Source organism: Betta splendens, chromosome 9 (assembly GCF_900634795.4).
Source record: "Betta splendens chromosome 9, fBetSpl5.4, whole genome shotgun sequence".
NCBI lineage: Eukaryota > Metazoa > Chordata > Actinopteri > Anabantiformes > Osphronemidae > Betta > Betta splendens.
Window position 1 is genome coordinate 28,229,538 of NC_040889.2, and position 18,887 is coordinate 28,248,424.

The 18,887-nt window shown below is 47.5% G+C and overlaps 1 protein-coding gene across 1 annotated transcript; it reads right to left on the minus strand.

The window, feature by feature from the left end:
- Nucleotides 1-78: 78 nt before the first annotated feature.
- camsap1b (calmodulin regulated spectrin-associated protein 1b) lies at nt 79-18,355 on the minus strand. The gene is given in 20 exon segments (XM_055511887.1): nt 79-1,929; nt 2,001-2,119; nt 2,207-2,316; nt 2,386-2,488; nt 2,566-2,754; nt 2,757-2,779; nt 2,864-3,000; nt 3,584-5,870; nt 5,952-6,036; nt 6,120-6,202; nt 6,633-6,789; nt 6,893-6,989; nt 7,069-7,208; nt 7,453-7,594; nt 9,137-9,169; nt 9,501-9,581; nt 10,045-10,206; nt 13,172-13,434; nt 16,466-16,631; nt 17,962-18,355. Coding segments are annotated over 19 exon segments (4,674 nt in total). The 5' UTR covers nt 17,962-18,355; the 3' UTR covers nt 79-1,632.
- Between the last annotated feature and the right edge of the window lie 532 nt (nt 18,356-18,887).

An 18,887-nucleotide genomic window follows, 5' to 3' on the forward strand; every position in this document is an offset into this window, starting at 1 on the left:
ATAATAAAAACATGCAGTAACGATTGGTGAAAACAAAGTGAGGCTCGAATGGAACAAATCAACCATGAGAAATCAACAGAATGAAAAATGTGACTTTTATTCACTTGAAAATTTATTGTTTGTCAGTGCTTCCATTTTAAAATAAATAGATGGCATGGGACCAAAGATAAAATCAACCAAGATGAAAAGTACATAGTGTAACAAAAATGGTGACCAAATGCCAGTACAATCTTTTAGTTGCCATAGAAATACACTCACACGCGTAACGATCTAGCGCCTCGTCCACCCAGACCCCGAAGACGCCAGACAGAGAGAGTCTGGTGTTTTTGGGGACAGCAGTAGTTTCACACCAGTGGAGCCCGTCACCACTAAATCTTAGTGTTTGCACATCAGCAGTTTTGTTAATTACTTCTTCACAAGGTTCAAGTCTCCCAACAAACAAAGTAAAGTGCTCGTGCAACACTTGTGGTTGTTTCCGAGGCCAACGAATGGTTTCTAAAGTAGCACTTGTTGTTAAAGACGAGAGAGACGATGTGGCAGTGTTAGTCAACACCTTGGAGGAATGTTCTTTAATGTTGGTACAGAACCGACCCGCCCCCACACAGAACCCCTGCTGTGAATATATCAAATACTGTCAGCGCAGCGGCACGAGCGTGGCCGCGCCGCGCGCCTGGTGGAGGACGGGAGCGGCGTCCCGCTGGGGGAGGGAGGGGGAGCAGTTACAATGCATGGAAGAAGCCGTGGACCAGTGTTCATGAGTGCACCTTTATACAGGACAATTCAAGTGCCCAGTGGAGAGAAACACAACTAAGCTCTAAACATCAGAGAATTCCCGTTATGATGAAAACACATAACATCAGCTCGAACTCTAGCGCAGGTGGCCGTGATTCAAAAACAGCTACAGCGAAACCCAAAGCATCATTTCTGTACCAGGCCTACGATTCGGCCTCTTCCCACACCCTCAAAAACAGGGGGTGTTACCACAAAATAAAAGTGTTTAAAATGACGTTTCTTTTGCTATACACATATCCAGTGCTACACGATCAGCTTCTACTTTAAAAAGCGGTTGAATAAATAGACGATAGTACCACGATGCATGAAAAGGCCAACGGCGTCAGAGGGAGGCGGCCCCGGCCCCTCCTGACTGAAGACGAGGGTTCAGAGCAGCACATCCATGGTGAGGCCGGTGAAACCAGCCTCGTTTGACAGACTCAGTCCCCGTGGACCAGACCGTCCGATGGGACGGGTTTGGATTCAGGAGCCTAGGACAAATCTCCCAGCGTCCTCACCTTAAAGTCCCCAGATCCTAAGGCGAGGCCTCTCCCCAGAGGAGGAGGGGTCTAATGCTGCAGCTGCAGCGCCGAACTAAAACATACTTCATGTGAAAACGAACATCCACCACGAGATGGAGAGAAATGCCACATGCGTGAGTCGTGGTTGTAGAAAAACGCCGCGGCCTGAACAGATGGCACCGAGATCACAGGCAGAGGATGCAAATTCAGCTGGGCCGCGCACACGCACGCGCACGGCCCAGCCCGGGTCCACGTGGACCCACCTGAGCAGGCGTGCAGACCGGGCTCGGCTGTGCATCAATGCAGTCTATTCAGGAAACAAGCAGCTGCGACGCGCCGGCTACTTGCCGCTCTTCTTCGGCGCCGCCCCCCTCTTGGCCTGCCACAGGTGGTTGTGGATGGTCAGCGCGTCCACGCTGACCGACACCGTCTTGGCAGGGATGACGGTGAACTGCTTGCGGTCCGAGCTGTACTTGTACAGCTTGTCGATCATCTTCTTGCTGATGCTCTTGGGTCCGGTGCCCGTCAGCTTCTGTATCTCCTCGGTGTCGGGGAAGTACGAGTAGAGCGCCCGGAACTGGCAGCCGCCGTCGCGGAACAGGATCATCAGGTGGTTGGACTCGCACTTGTCCAACTCCTGCAGAGGAAGCAGGTTTAGCGTCTGACATCACATCAGCATTCATTTGGAGGCAGGAGATCAGAACTGACCTCCAGGATCTGGTTCTTCTGGGGCTCGTTGACTTTTCCAGCCAGGCAGCAGTGAGAGATTGCATTGTGGATGATTGGCTTGTTGGACTTGGCGCTCGGCTCCTTGAAGAGTTTAGGACCTGAACACATGGAAGTGAAAACAGGACGCCCGTCAGTACAGACCACGCTACACACCAGACTACGGACGGGGAACAAACAACGCTGACCCGTGTACTCAGCCATGGACGTGATGGACGAGGCGGTGGAGCCGTTGTCCCAGTCTCTTTCGGCGGCTCGACTGGTGCGACTGCCTGGAAACGACTCCACAGAGTCGCAGCTGAAAGACACGGCGACGCGTTAAACACCCCAGAAGGTTCTTACTCCAGGCGTTTGGGGTGAAACTCACCGCTGGGAGCCGGCGCCTCCAGAGTTGACGCTGTCGGCCTCGTTGGTGGCAGCGGAGGCCAGAGACAGGCTGGATCCTGACTGGGCGTTGCTCAGGTTGTCGGCTAAAAAAGAGGGGACGCTTCAATACAAGCCGAGCTGCAGCTAAATGCAGGGGCTGATGCTGATGCGACCGTCTTACGTGTTGAAGAGCACTTGGAGAAATTGTCGCTGGAGGATTCCTCTCTGAGGACGGTCTTGGGCCTGTGTTTCTGCTTCGGTTTGGGGGTTTTGGGCTTCACAAGACCTTGCTCCTCGAACATCTCCTGCTGCTTCCGCCGCAGGTACTCCTGCTTTATCAGCTCGCGCCGAGTCTTCTCCTCCTCTTTCGGAGTCGGTCCTCCTCAGCCTTCCTCCTGCCATTGACACCAGCCTTTCTTAGCATCTATGTCATGTTACAGTCTCAACAGACTCATGGCCTCACGTTGGCGACTAGTTACCTGACTTCGTCTCGTTTGAGCTCAGATTCTGCTTCTAGTTGCTGTTTGCGAAGTCGAGCCTCCTCTGCTTTTTTCTGCTGCTTCAGCAAAAACGCTGCTCTCTTTTTAGCGAGCTCATCTTCAGCCTTCTGCTCGTCCTACAATATAAAAAACAATAATGGGCGGCAACTAACGATTATTTTGATCATCAATATGTTGATTATTTTTTAGATTAATCAGATTAAAAAATATTATTAATGTTCTGCTTATTAGAAATCGCTTATCAGGGTTTTTTAGTGTCTGCACCGTTTAAGTTGTGGTGGCAGAGGAACAGATTAAGTAACTTTTAACACAGCGGCACTTAATCAACTGTCTTACGTGATGATACACAGCGTTTGTTACCGCTGCTACATCTGGGACTCCAGTGTTTCATTCTTACGTTCTCCTGTGTCTCTGTAGTATTTACAAACCACCAGCCGAACTTTGTGTGACTTGCAGGTTAACGTTGTCTGTGTTTAATAATAATAGTGATTAGGGCCCAGCTGCTGCCGCTTGGTTTGGTTTCTCCAGCATTTCTTAAGCGACTTTTATTTTGCCGTCGCTGCGCCGTCAAATAAGCAGCCCGACTAATCGATTACGGCAAATCATTATCGATCAACTTCAGTCATCGATTATTGTCAATTCATTGTTGCAGCACTAAATTAAACACTATTTAAAATAAAAAAGTTCCAAAGTTGTTACCTTGAAGAAGAAGCCCATGACTGATTTCTGCTCTCCATCGCCTCCCTCTGTTGCTCCCTCTTCAGCGCTGCCTTCTTCCTCCGGAGCTTTTAGCTCTGACAGATCAACCTCGATCAGATGGGTCTTGCTCCGCTGCACCTCCTCCGACGGCGCGTTCTCTTTCCCTGAACCGTCTGAAGAATTGAGCTCCGACTCTCTCAGGGTGCTGGACAGGCACTGGTCAAAGGACACTTCTGCTGCCACTGCCGACAGGTCCACTCGAGTCGGGAGGCGCATGTTGGCCTCGTCGTGCAGCCTGTAGGTGGCGCTGCGCGCGTGGCCAGAACCGGGCCTGTCGATTGTCTCTCCTGCTGAGGGGTTTCTGGGGCTGTCGTGCTGCTCTGTTCTGGGGGACCTGCCCCCAGCTGACTGCCTTGGGTGTGCTAGTGTGTCAGACCCGCTCTGGGTGGGGGTGGGGGTGGGGGTCCTGGAGGCCTTTGCCACCTTGAGCTCTGACGGTTTCGACCTGGACGTCCGGCCCGAGCTCAGCTTGGGGGGTTTCCTGGAGGGCGCGCTGCCGGTGCCAGAAAGGTGCTCCATGTAGTGGAAGCTCGTCCCGGCCTTTGGGTCCACATTTTTTGTGCTGGTGGCAGGTGGAGCTGCACCAGAAGGGGACTTTACATTCTGTTTCATCAGCATCTCTTGCTGCAGCGACAGCTGCATCATCTGTTGCTGGATGCTGCCGATGGCGTCATTCAGCAGTTCAATGGAGCGGCTGCACTCATTCAGGTCCAACTCCTCTTCTAGGTAGAAGCTTCCGTTATTCCCTCTATTGTCTCCCTCTAAGGCACCCTGTGGGGGGGGTCCCTCCACCTCTTTGCCCCCTCTCAACGCATCAACACACAAATCATCCTTACTTGATGGTGCTTTGTCCCCATTGAGCTCCTCCTTAGAGATGTCAGCTTTGAGTGGGTTTGGTAATGTGTCACTTCTGCCTCCTCCTTTCTTCACGATGTGGAGGAAGGCTGCCTTCCCCAGCTTCTGCCTCTGCCTCGCTGACAGCACTTCCATCTTTTTCTTCTGGTGCTCGATAGCTCGGCGCTTCTCCTCCAGCTGCATACGGAGCTGCACAATTTCAGAGGCCAGAACATTGGGAGCACCACTGCCGTCGCCCGTACATGTGCATGCTCCCAAAGGCGAGGAGGGGCTCTGGTCTCTCTTGAGCCTCCAGGAGGAACCCAGGGGCCCGCTGCTTTCTGAACCATCTGGAGTGGTCCTTTGGGAACTGGAGGCACTGGTGCGAAGGTCGTGGTTGCTGCCAAAGCGCTGCTGCTGTGCTTTGCGCTCTGCGAAGGAGGTCATGCGTATGCTGCCGCTGGCCAAGCTGCTGGCCTGGGAGTGTCCGCTGAGACATGGGCTGGAGCGCCCACTTCCTCCATTCAGGTCTTTGTCTTCGTGCTCTTTCACATTCATGTCTTCCTGGAGTTTGGCCGATTCTTCTTCTTCACCTCCTTCACTGTACATTTTCCTGGACCAGCTGGGGTCTTTAGTGGTAACGGCTTCATCTAAATCCTCTTCTTCCTCGTTAAGGTCTTCCAAATCAGCATCCAAAGCCTGGCCAGGGGTTGGCTCCTCAGAGTCTGAGTGCAGGTAGAAACCCCCCGATGGTTCTTTGGGGGGGTCTACGCTGCTGGTGACAAGAGGCCTGAAACCTGCCTCATCCTGTGGAGGCTCCTCTGAAAAGTCTGTCTCATCGCCACGAGAAGTAAAGGTTTGGTTGAGGTTGTAGGGAGCTTTCCGTCGAACAGCTGATGAAGAGCCATCTCCCTTGCGTAATGAGCCCCTTCCAGAGGACCGGGGCCCCTCACCACTCTCCTCCTCCTTGTTTAGGCATACAGACTTTTCTTTAGCCGTCTTGAGCACGGCAGGCATCAGTGGTTCTAAGTAAAAGCTATCTGACGCAGGTTTGGACTCAGTCGAGGGCTTGACCCCTACAGGGGCAGCGACTTGTGTCCCTTCATCCTGCCTGGGGATGGCAGGACCCTCCGCCCTGGTAACTGCCAGCAGAGTTTCTTCCTCATCCTCTATGTTGACATTGCCCAGTAGGCTATGGCCGTTGACCCTGCGCAGGGCGGCCTGTGGCGGCTGGAGGACAGAACCCTGGTGTTTGGGTGTGAGGTTGGTGACGTTGGATGCCAAGCTGTCCTTACTTATGGAGCGAGCCAAGCTCACACTGTCACCAGAAGCCACGTCTGCATCACTGTCTATGGCTGAATGCAACAAGAAGGGGCTCAGAGTGGACAGTGGTCTGAAGAAAGAACACATGGCAAATGTCTCAGACAGACAGTAGATCTGCATTTTTTTACGTTCAGATTTCATCTGCGTTTACCTGTGCCTCTTGTCGGGCCATGCAGTAACAGAGCCTCGATGGTGTCCGTCCATCTGAGTCAGGGAGTTCGATCGGTTTCTCTGACCTAATCAAAAACACATAAGGATCAGGAAGTATGAAACAGGTTCCTCAGTGCGTTCACAAACATGGCTGAACCTTTCCTCCTACCTGCATCCTCTCCTTGCTGCTTCTGTTGCCTTTGTCTCAAAGGTAGAAGTGGATGTGAAGGACTGAAGGTCGGTCCTCCTTTGCTGGAAGCCAAAAAGAACAGGTCATTAACATTATGTTACATGAAAGCTGCACCAGTCACCCAGAAGCATAACATCTGGCAGAGAGGGATGCTGGCAATTACAGACAGGTGCCAGAACAGAGCATGTCACAGTTTGATATGACACAAGGTGAATGTTTTACTGATCTGTTTATCTTCCAACTTGCAATAATAGGTCAATGTTTTTCGTGAATTACCATCACAGGACAAACAAGACACCAAAAGCCAAATAGAAAAAAAATACAACAAAGCGACAATGAGCTTTATATCATGTGAGGAGAGAGTTAGAAGTGAAGGGCACATGAAAAGCAAACACACACCACTGCACAGCTACTCATCTGTGTAAGGATGCTGTAACTGGTTAGCAGGATCATGATGAGGTGGAATGAGAAGGAAAGCGAGAGAAGACTTACAGGGGGTCAGAGTCTTCAGGATGCAGGAAGTACCTGTTACAGACTTCAGGGCTGCTCTGACTATCACCAGCACCAGGACTGGCTAAAAAGCTCCGTTTGGTGGCATTGGAGATGGGCACTGATGGGCGGGCACCTTTGGGCTGAGCTATGGCTCGAGCTGTGGATAAGGAACAATCATAATTAATATGTATGTTTAATGTATGGCATGAATCCATAGTCAATCGATTTCTCTCCAGTACAAACTGTACGATTCGACTCACCATCTTTAAACTCTTGCAAACCTCGGGGCTGGACAAATTCTGGCTTTACAGTTTCAAACCACCAAAAGAGTTCAGCGATGAACACCATCACGTTTTGCTGCGTGACACAGTGTAGGAGAGACAAACGTGGGTGGTGACGTCTCAGTAAAGCTTTGCAGAAAAAATAGTGCGTTTACCTTGAGCACCAGTGGAGAGTAGAGCATGTCCTCAGTTGTCAGATAGAAGCTTTTATTCAGATACTCGTTGGCGAACTCTCTGAGCAGCTGGATGTTGTACAAGCTATCAGCAATGGAGGGGACATCCTTTAGGCAAATATCTGATCCGAGAGTGAGAGAAGAGGTCGGATCAGGACACCATTCAATCACTGCTATAAATGCCTCACTGACTGCACTGGGACAGGAGGTCATGTGCAAGTGCCAAACCTAGATTCACACATCAATATTAAATTGAACGTTCGTAGAGGTGAAGTTTAGTGCTTCTTTATGAACGAGCCATCTGAGAGCAACTGATGACTGATGTGATGTGGCTAGTGAGAGAGACAGCAGAGTAGCACGGCATACCCTCGAGCTTCATGAGGTCTGGGCAGTAGTAGTGGACCACGGCCAGCAGTGCAGAGCCGTCACAAACATCCCTCATCAGATTTTCCAGCAGTGGGAAGAGGGGTAGCTGTCGGCCCGACGCGTGCTCTCTGCGATACCGGACCTAGCCACAAGGTGGAGAGGGACGATGTAAGAGGCACAGCAGCAACAAGGATGCCACAAAGCATCCAAATGCAATGACTAGTGTCTAGAAACTAACATCTGAACTAGTCAAAGCATACAGACTGTCCATGGATGTTTCTACTTCAATAGATGCTCTACCTAATGTTTAGTATCAGATTCAAGGTTCTCCCCAGGAGCTTGCTTGGTTTAACTTAAAATTAACCATAACAAATGTTTGAATACATCTGTGCATTTGTTGCTCCTGAATGAAAATGTCCACTGTCCACATAACCAGTGGATTTAAGGAGAACCATGTGGTCAAATTTGAGGTGATGGAGGCGTTAAAACTGTGGCATGAAGAACACAAACTCAATGATCACTTTTCCTTCAGCTTAATGAGAAAGCAGCAAGTCAAGTACTGGTGGTAATCACTGGCCCACTTACGGGGAATGAGAATACGGTTGATATTGGAACTCATACATGTGCACCCTCAGATATGAACACGTTCTGTATACAGACCATATTATTGTCACCTTTTACAGATTTATTAGTAGGAAATCCCATTACTGAATACAACAAACACACAGTACAAGCTAAACATATTCGCACTCTACACTCACTCCCCACAGGATACCAGAGCAACTGGTACAGCAGCTTTTCAATCCAGGTGCTTCTGCGTGACTTACAAATAATCTTATGGTTGTAAATACCCCTTATGAATACCAACGCTCAATAATTTAGCCTGGCACTGTTTGAATGGCAAATTATCCCAAACACACCTAAGCAATGGTGTTAAGGTACATCATCACTGACAAAAACGTTATTTACGTCTAAACATTATACAAAACTTATAGCTTGTGTTCAATATGCTGTAGCTGTTATTAGAGGTTATTCCACCAAGCTAAACAAATACACGAGCCACAGGTGAAACTACCAAACAATAAGGTCACTACTAGCATCTACACTAAGAGTCTTCCCCTGACTAGGAGGAAACACTGTACCGCTTCGAAGAGCTCCTCTGCCTCCAGCATGCAGTGGGCTAGCTCGTGCATGACATCAGGCTACACACACACACACACACAGCAGAGACGCCGTCAGAGGAGGCCATGGGTGGAGGAAACAGAGTGAGAGATCAGGAGAGGGAGAATGACAAAGCAGATCAGTGAAAAGGGGTGAGAGAAGCAGAGTTGAGCTGTACACATGTATTTGCTCTTGTTCTCACTGTGCAAGCAAATACCACACACGCTGAATCCACATGGCCTGACTGAGCTTGAAATGAGAGAGAGCTAAAGGAATACCCGTTAAAGACTCCACAGAGCTATGAACAACCATAAACCTGTGTGACACCTGCCACAGAGGGAAAAAGGAACAAGCACAAGGGAGCTTTCAGCTCCCCCTTCGCTGGCACGCTGGCTATGAGCAGCAGAGGATGAGCTTGGATGAGCCATGGAGAAGTGTGCGCGCACATCAACACCAAACTATGCGTGCAAAGGGGAGAGGGGGCAGAAATGGGGTTATGGAGGGGGACTGGCATCCAACTTACAGGGACTAGCTTCCAATACCATTTGGAGGGAGACTATCCAGTTTGCAAGGATAAGAGAGGGGAGGGAGGGGCACATGAGGAACAGGAGCAGAAAGATCAACAGGTCAGAGGTTACAGACAAAACGGATCGGATCAGCTTCCAGTTCAAACAGAGAAAGAGAAATTAGGGTCAGAAGGAATCCAAACGACAGTAGAGACAACATGAAAGGTAAGGATGCCTCTGCTTAATGGAGATTTAGCAGCAAAGACAATACGTTGTAAAAAGCCAGAAACACGGAGCAGACACTCCCGGCTCATGTGGCTCAGGGATTTTAGGGTTCTGGATTTTCCTCCTGTGAAACAACTTCAGAACATGCCAGTCTACCTTTTGGTGGCTGGGAGACTCCAGCGGGTGGTGCTTGACTTTGTGCTCTCGCTCCGTGATCTCCCTCATCTTCATGTTCACCTGCAGAAGAACGGACACGTTCTGTCTGTTTGGATTAACTATTTACACACTCTGTATAACATGGCTACTGTAATTCTGTGTTTATGTGTGGATATATTCCATTAATTAGAAATGAGGCTTTTCCTTTCGCAGACCGTGGCGGTGCCCGTCTCATGGACATGTGATGGCTTTCATCGCTTCTGTCCTTTAACCCACCGAGTGCAACGTGATCCTTGATCCGTGTCACCACATACACTCTTACCTGTCAGCCCATCTGAGCACCAGACATACAGGCTTCAGAAAAACAAGTGGGTCAATGTGATTTGATGATTTTTCATACCCGCTGCTGAGTGATTTAAATGACAGAAGCCGACAATCATGAGCTACGGGAGTTTTAAATGAAAGGCCAAAATTCATGGACGTTTTAGTCAACACTTTCAAATTCTATTTCCTGTATGTGGGTCGTGTGCATGCGTGTTCAAACCTTGTTGATCCAGAAGACCATGGCGTCCTCCAGGTCAAAGGGCAGCTCCTTGGAGGCACTAAAGGTAGAGAAGCGCTTGACAGAAGCCACAACTTTTTCAATGCTGATCATCTCCACTGTGTAGGCCATCATCAGGGCATCGATCATGGGCATGTGAGCACTCTGGGTGAAAACAGACACAGGATAAATCCATTTGACTGCATCATTTCCCCCAGTTTCCAATAGAATTCAGACTAAAGCTGGAGGCAAGGTGAGACAGAAATGTAATGCAAGTATTACCCTGACAGAAAGGCAGTTAACATTGGCTAAAAGCTATAAAGCTTATCTGTGAGGCAATAACTCATTTTAGTTATTAACCTAATTTCTAAGCCTCACTTTAAGTAAAACTGTTGTTTCTCGGCCACAACTGAATGACGCAGCACCACAGCCAAACACTGTGTCATTCAGCAACATGCTGCTAGCTTAATCCAATTGTGATGGAAGTGCACAGAGATTAGTGTCATTAACATAACTAATGGGAGCTATGCAGAGCTTCCACTGCACGCACCAGCACCAACAACAACAGAGATGGTTGAAGCACAGATGAAGCACAGACAGAAAGGAAAAAGATGGTTCCTGCACAAAGTTCAGCTGTGTCAACGAGTCACACAGCAGCTAGCGTGTGACTCGTTTGCTGAGGCAAAGTATTAAGGCCATTTCAGGTGAATCAGGTAACGATTTAATTACCCTGTTGCAACTGCAGACTTGCTGCCTTTCATTAAAATAACAGGACTTTTGTTTTTAACAAATCTTCCTACATGTGATGATTTTGAAGCCTTTTGGGGGGGGCGTTAGAACAGGGACCGTGTTTCCTTTCCCAGTCCAAAGACAGGTCTGTGTTGGCTTAACTGCTGACTCTAATTTGTCATTTAGGTGTGAATGTAAGTGTGAATTGTTGTCTGTCTGTTTAGCTAGCGACCGTTTCTCAGCACAATGAATGGATAAACATATGACAAGAATTCACTTTAAGTGGACGCAAGAGGATGGACAAGACCCTGCTGTTGCCCCAACAAGACACTGACAAGGTTCAAAGGAACTGTCTGGACCAGCAGATTCTCTTTCCGACAAAAGAGCTCAGACGCAGACAAAGTAGGAAACTGGGTTGCTATGGAAACGCCTTGTCAAGTCAGCAAATTGGAAGAGGGGGTTCCAACAGTCTATCTGAGATAAGCAGTGTCCTGCTCAGGATTTTCCATCCTCTCATCAGGCTTTGTGTCTGGCTGCCTACATGCAGGCCTGCATGGATTACTCTGTCAGGCCGCTCACAGGAGGAGCAGACACACACCCCAGACGAGCCAGTCTGCAGAGAGGATGCCTGCGCAGCGCCACTGCAGGTTGCCATGGTAACAAGGGGGTAGAAGATGGCTGTAAGCAAGTGATCTGGTTAGAGTTCGTTCTATCCTGTGTGATGTTCTCTTGGTAAATCTGTGAAACACTGGATCCTATTGGCATCAACTGAACTGTGACTCAGTGCTGTTGACTCAGGTGATGACCTAAAGGATGTGGGAGACACGCATTTAACGTGTTTAAGAGCTGATCTGTAAAAACATAAACAGGTTAAAGCCCAACCCACCAGTCAGCTGTAGAAACAGATATGCTCTATCTGACAAACAAACATATTATAAGTCTGGGTAATGTACGATCACAGAGATGCTCAACCTCTAAGAAAGATCTTTTTAGGACAGGACTGCTCAGACTCCAAACCACTAGAGCGCAGTGTTGAAATGTATGGTATGGTGTGGTGTGGTGTGGTGTGGTGTGGTGTGGTGTGGTGTGGTGTGGTGTGGTGTGGTGTGGTGTGGTGTGGTGTGGTGTGGTGTGGTGTGGTGTGGTGTGGTGTGGTGTGGTGTGGTGTGGTGTGGTGTGGTGTGGTGTGGTGTGGTGTGGTGTGGTATGGTATGGTATGGTATGGTATGGTACGGTACGGCCGGAGCCGTGACATAAACAGCCCTGATCTAGTACTGAACTGAAGTCTAAGCTTTAATCAGTTTATCCTTTCGATATGCAGATTTTGGGAAGGGCAGAAAATAACCTTGATGTCGAACAGGAGCCACTAAACTGATGGAAAGCCAGAACTCCTGTAAACCCTCAGAATCCCTCTGGAATTTCCAAAATCGCTAATATCAGCTTTGGAGCAGTGACATGAGACCTGCGTGGTGTGTTAAAATAAGTGGGACAGAACACAGAGAGGATAACAGGCAGATCACAGAGTGCTGCTGAGTTAATATAAAACCCTGCTACAACATTAAATATCTACTCAGCTTCTCTGAACACTCGCCACGGCAGAGCGGACAATGCTGCATACTTTAACGTGACTTTCACACTCAATTTCAAATTCATCATCCTGTAGAACGATAAACTCACTTAGAACGCATATTACCACTTTATGCCACTTTATGTTCTACCCAGAATCCAGACAGAGACTATCTAACTGGATACCGAAGCTTAACGACAGGTAGGTCCAATCACTGCAGCTCAGGTGATTCGTCAGAGTGTTGTAGGATATGAGCATTTTTAACCACAACATATATGACTTACGTTTTCCCTGTTTTCTCTGGACATAGACCATCAATGTTAAATGCTGTTGCACATTTTTGCTGCTAAAATGTAAAATATTTACAACACATCTTGCTTTAGTATTGCTTCAACTAAATAAAAAAGATACTTTTTATTTCACAGCACAATGTGTTCACACAAACACTAATCAAAGTTAAATTCCACCTCTTAAATTGAATAGGAACAATAAAACAGAAATCAAATCCTTTGAACCTTTCCTTGGGGTTTTATATGCAGGTGTACAGTGCTGACAGCAGGGCTGGATGAGAACAAAAGGCAAGATAATACATCAGGACCAGGAAGAGATGGTGTGTTAAAAGTAATGTGCAAAGCTTTCCTGCCTCGCTTCCTTCTTATGTGACATTCGCTTTCTGCTACAAAACTTCAACTTCATAGAAGCCACAGCAGAAATCCTGACCTTCAGCTTCAAGTAATGAATTCATCTTATGAACGATGAAGAGTAAAACTAGGAGCATTACTTTTTATGCTTACTTATCTCAAAGTAGCGCCTTACATTAAGGCGTTTGCTTACCATTTTGATGGGCACACAGGCCAGGTCCCCTTCTGTGACCGGCGTATCGTCACTCTCCACAACATATATTCCCTTCCTGGACAGAGACTGGATGACAGACAAGTGGGACTGCAGGGAAGCCGCCTGCTCCGTGTTGAGGATGAGGGTGCAGACACGACAGTAGAGCTCAGAGGACAGCAGCAGGCGGATGACAGGTGGTTTGATGTGTTCCTGGTCATACTGGTCCGTGTAGAACGGGTCCCTTAGGTCCTCAGGAATATGGTCTGGAATGAAGCATGTGCAGTTTAGCAGCGTGTGATGGAGTAAAGGCGGCCATCAGCTAATAGAACAAGATTATAATGAGATCATAAAAAATGAAGGACAGTAATCATCCTACATCTCCTACATCTACAATGTCAACAGATTATGAGTAAAACAAAGCATATAGCATTTCTAGTCAAATGTAGCTCACGTGGCAATGTGTCAAAAGCAAGTTAAAGCTAGTGGGAAACAAATACTTGCTGAAAGAACCTTCTTCAGTGACACAGTGAGGTTAAGTAGCTCAAACAATACTGCAGCAACATAATTGAAAGCTACGAGCTACACAATAGATTTTGTTACTTCGGTTGAGAAATTACCCACAAGAGTAGAAACCACAGCCATACAAGGACACAGACAAGGCACTTGACCTAAGGCATGCACAAACTAAATTTACACTGCAAGGTAAACGACCCGTCAAGGCCTGAAATAAGCTTGACATCACCCTCAAAACACTGCGCTTTTCTCTGTGTGATCATACAACTAACCTGAGATCTGTTTTAAAACTCGGAGCTTCAGTAACGTCACGTAAGCCATGTGCGCGTATATGATGTGTTCTTAGTGTCTGCGCTGACAGGATAAAGGAAGACACTTGTCAGCAAACTCCTGCTCACAAAAGCAGGAAGGCCAACAGGCAGCTTCTCCCAGCTGGATTTGGGGACGATAATCCACCAAAAGCGCAAATGTTGTTAAACTGCACAGGGAGGGATGAAGCAGTAAGGGTCTGAGACGCATACCGGGTCTGTGGTTATTCTGCTGAGCTGTGATTTTCATCTTTTTATATTTTGCAAACACAAAGGAAGCAAGTAGCCTCTTTCATTTAATGCATCGCATAAAAATTAGAAAAACGGTATGAATTATAGTATTTTCATAAAACTTCATGCAGCCGCGATTGACGGATTAGTGAGACAGTGTATTGTGCTCCATGTGCAGGCTTCACCAATATGTCTGTCATCATACAAATTAGGTTGCTTATGCTACAGCTATCCTGTCACACCCTACAGTGTGGATCACTTCTGGTGCATGTAAGCACATGAATACATTAGAACAGTGGGTGTGACGGTGGATGAAACAAAGGGGTCTAGCTGTGGAGACTCTTCACAATTGACTTCATTTTACAGACGCTGATGCTGTGTGGCAGCTGCCCCCACAACCCTGCTGCCAGCAGGAACCAGGCTGTGAAGCATACAAGCTGCATGAGCATAGGACAGGGCACCAAGAACCAGGATGCGCTCCAGCAGAGTCGGCCGACCATGCTCAGCACTACACCATCATCAACACGAGCAGGGGAGACCGGCGAGGGTCCAGTGACGTGCCTGTAACGATGCCATGTGCTAGTGCTCATCCTCACTGACGTGGTGTCTGGCTGTCTGTCACTCAGCTTGGGAGCAGCTGTGGCTCATGCAGCAGACAGCGGGACAAGGGAGCATGCACGCACTCGAAGACATGCGCGATTGGAGACTAAACTGGGAACACGTGGCGCTGAACGTACACCAGGTTCCCCTGAATCCTCTACAGCACCGTGAGATGATGAGATTCATCTCCAACATCACCATCACAGTTTACATGTTGCTGTTTGAGTTAGTCCATGCAAACAAAAGCATTAGCATCATAGCAGACACTATATGAGCCATGGGCCTTCAAATATTCAGTTCCCATGGGAGGAAGATAATTGCGGCTGCACCTGAGTGTTGCCTCCCTGTGGTGTACCAACGCTTTGCTCTATCTGCCCTCTATTTGTAACTGGACAGCAACTCCACTGACGACCATTAGCGATGCACCCAGATGTTTCTATGCTCCATCTTACAAACAACATCATTATCTTAAGACTACAATGACAGATGGTAAACAAAAACAACAAACTGCATTTAAAGCAAAGGCCCCAAGAAAGAAAAGCACGGGCCAATAGACAAGAACTCCTCCTTCATAACCCAGATAAAGGCCCATTTTATTGTCGTTTATTTACTATGATACTTCAAAGACATTAGGAAATCTCTGTAATGACTAGACATGCAAGAGTCTACAGAACACAAAGGACAGCTTGTAGGAAATACTGATAAATGATCTGAGCACAGACCATGACATGTAAAGCAGTGAATAATAGTGCAATCAGATAGTTGACACGTAGCTTCAGGGCAACGATAAGGGGACAACCTACAGCACATCTAAAGGGAACCAAAAGCCCTGCAGTGAAGCCATCCACTGCTCTGTAATCTGGATTTTAAAATGGTAAGCCTGCTCTTTAGAAGTACTTAAATATGTCTAACACATTGGGGACTGTACTTGAAGTTAACCCCAAACTTCCCAGCTAAAGTGGATTTATCTTCAAATATAAGACACAAGTAGTTACGACATGTGTTACATGGTTGTCTTTACTGAACACTTGACCAGTTGTGTCTACTGAAGGAATTAAATCATTACAATCACAGAGGATACGTAACAATCAAGGGTTTCACAAGCACAACAAACCCAGACTTAGTGTCTGACTTACTCTCGCACACCGGAGCTAATTTCTAAATACATGTGCAGCTCCTGACTATTGCAACAGTGAACCAACACCCAATGCTGATACCTTTTTAACAGGGAGTGTGTAAAACTGACAGAGCCGATCGGTATTTTCCATGCCCTGAGTAAAGTCTAACAAATATAGCATAATCCTCAGTGCTTGTCACTCAACCTGACTTGGGTTCACTCTCAATGGAAGAATCTAGTAAGTCAGTGAGAAGTGTCAGTTGCCGAGCGTCATGAGGGAATTAGTGTTGGCCCAAGTGCAACATACAAATATTTCTTTCTCTTGTGATTTAGCCGTCAGTGTTTCACCACTGAACAGTCAGCAAATTGTGAAACGCTTCAGAGGAGTAAACATATTCTCAAAATAGTATTTGCTTTCTGAAGAAATGTAAGTAAAATGGCACGTATTGCACATTACAGCTTGGAATACATCAGAATAAAAAATAAAAGCGTGTGTGTAGTTTCAGTGTGAACCCACTCACTTACCAATGCCATAGGCTTTGGCAAACAGCCACTGCAGGTTGGCAGCTATTTTTGCTCTGGCGGAGTCGTACATCTCCAGTGGTATGGCATCCATTGTGCCTTCTGCAACCCCAGTCAGTTCAGCTTTTCTCCTGGTACTGTCCCCAGCAGCACACAAATCAACATCCATCTTTAAAACAAAAACACAAAAATAAGCATGACGTTAGGTCCCAGTTATAAAGGATGTATTGCTGACTAATGGCGTGTTAGATAACAGGACATTAGATCCACAACCTGCCAGGTTCCAATCCCCCTGGCGTCGCATGCGAGTGGCAGACTGTGCTGTTAGAGAGATTCCATAATAAATACGCATCTTGTGTTTGGTAATAATTAGATAAAATATTGTTTTTGTTGCCATTAATAATTACGCTGCAACTGGTCAATTCGGCTTAGTTGTACGTTGTAGACGTAGCACCAAAGTGGCAACCTCTCCCACCGTGATCACAGTGATTAACGCTTGATGATAGAGCACTTAAACGAACCTAGAGTCAGGACCGCTGAGAAGAACAATGCTCCAGTAGATGTGAACCAAACACGCAGCATATTCACTGTGTAAAGAACACTAGTCCACTGCAGAGAAGAGATTGTCATCTGTGCCGTTCCTGAATCCACAACAGATGATTGCATTACTGACACGGACGGATACAACCGGTGACTAGCAGAAACTCCATTGTAACAAGAGTCGCCTTGAGGAATCTGACAATTGAACCATTTTATGAGTCACAACAAGCTGCTACAAACCCGTGGCAGTAGTTTCCCCTTCTATACTCTAACAAAGGAGATCATATTGACTGTCAGAGCCCTAAACCATGGAAAAGTCCCCCCAGCCCCGCTGCCGTCTTGTGTGGCCTGCTTCTCTTACATTCGTGTAACTCTGGTCTGTTACTGTGCGCTCTCCTTCAAAATACTCAGCGTTAGCAAAGCGCTCGGGCAGATTTTCTAATCAGTGCCTCTCACTTTTATTGCAGCCTCACGCCGATGTGTGGCTCAGACATTCGCAGACTACTTCAGTGGATTACCAGTCCATTACCGAGAGGCTGATGTACAGTTAGCCAACAGTCCGGCGGCAGTGGAAAAAAGTGCCACATGTGTTCATTTTGACAGACAGCTTACGTTGCCTCAGTCATTCATAGTTCGGCCGTAGCGTTGCCTTGACGTTAGCTTACGCCTTTATTTATGTTACCATTAACGGCTCAATGCTGGCTCGTTGTGGAGGCTAACTTGGGTAATTGCCAATTAAATGGATTACCTCGTGTCGTAATATTGTGCAGTATGTTGGTGGCTTCGTTTCCATAACATATCGCGCACTGTTACGTAGCGAGGTGCGCATTTGTGTGACATGATGTTGGCTGAGCGTCCGTGCATTCAAATGTAAAGCAGCTAGCGGCTAACCGTTAGCCTGGAGCCGCGCAGCATTCATCGGCCCCGTGAACGACGTTCGCCCGCTGGCAACGAGTTACCTCGAAAGCTGCGGTGAACGTCCGAGTCGCCCCTCAGCGCCGTCGCGGTGAACGCCTAAGCCAGCAGCCGGCTCGCTGCGCGGAGGCCTGCCGTGTCGAGCCGAGCCCCGCCGCAGCGGCGCATCGTAGCCAGCTAATGCTAGCAGGGAGTCGGGACGGTCTCCTCCCAGCAACAAGCCCCGACCCGCGGCCTGTGGGACAGACTTCCAGGCAAACGAGCGCTACCGGCGAGGAGACGCTGCGCGCAGGAGCTCGTCTTGTTCCAGGTCTACCTCCGTGCTGGACGCTTCATGTTAGATAAGAAACGCGCACATCTCGGGCGAGCAGCAACGTGTTCCCGCTCAGCCCGTGGAAATGAAATTACCCTGCCAGGCTGCGTAAAGGCAACGACTGCGCATGCGTGGTCACCTTCCAGACTGTTGTTATTATTGTTACTGGTGATAATGGCCAATAATGAACCAGCGGTAGGTGACGTTTGTGTTCATATTTTATTATTTCCTTTATGAAAGCGAAACATTTTCTCTTTGTGCTGTCTTAAAACCTAACGGTTGTATTTACGCCATAATAAAATTAGGGTCATTTCATTCATATTTAGCACAAGTTGACTAACGCGACTAACTTGCAAATGCATTTTGTGATCAGGGCAACATATTTACAAATTAATCATAGTTCACTGTAAATTGTGTCGTCTTCGTGAGGTTGACCAGTGCTGGCATTTAGTGTTTCATGATTGGTTTTAGGTGATGAAACTGTGCCATTAATACATTTACAAAATGAAATTTCATTTGTATTGTTTACATTTCTAATTTGCAGTTTAACCAAGATCTTGCATTGCATCTGGTCCAACAAAAGATGCTTAACATGATGCTTGTGATGAGTAGACTCATTAATTTATACAAAATATATTGATATGTTTATACTTGTTT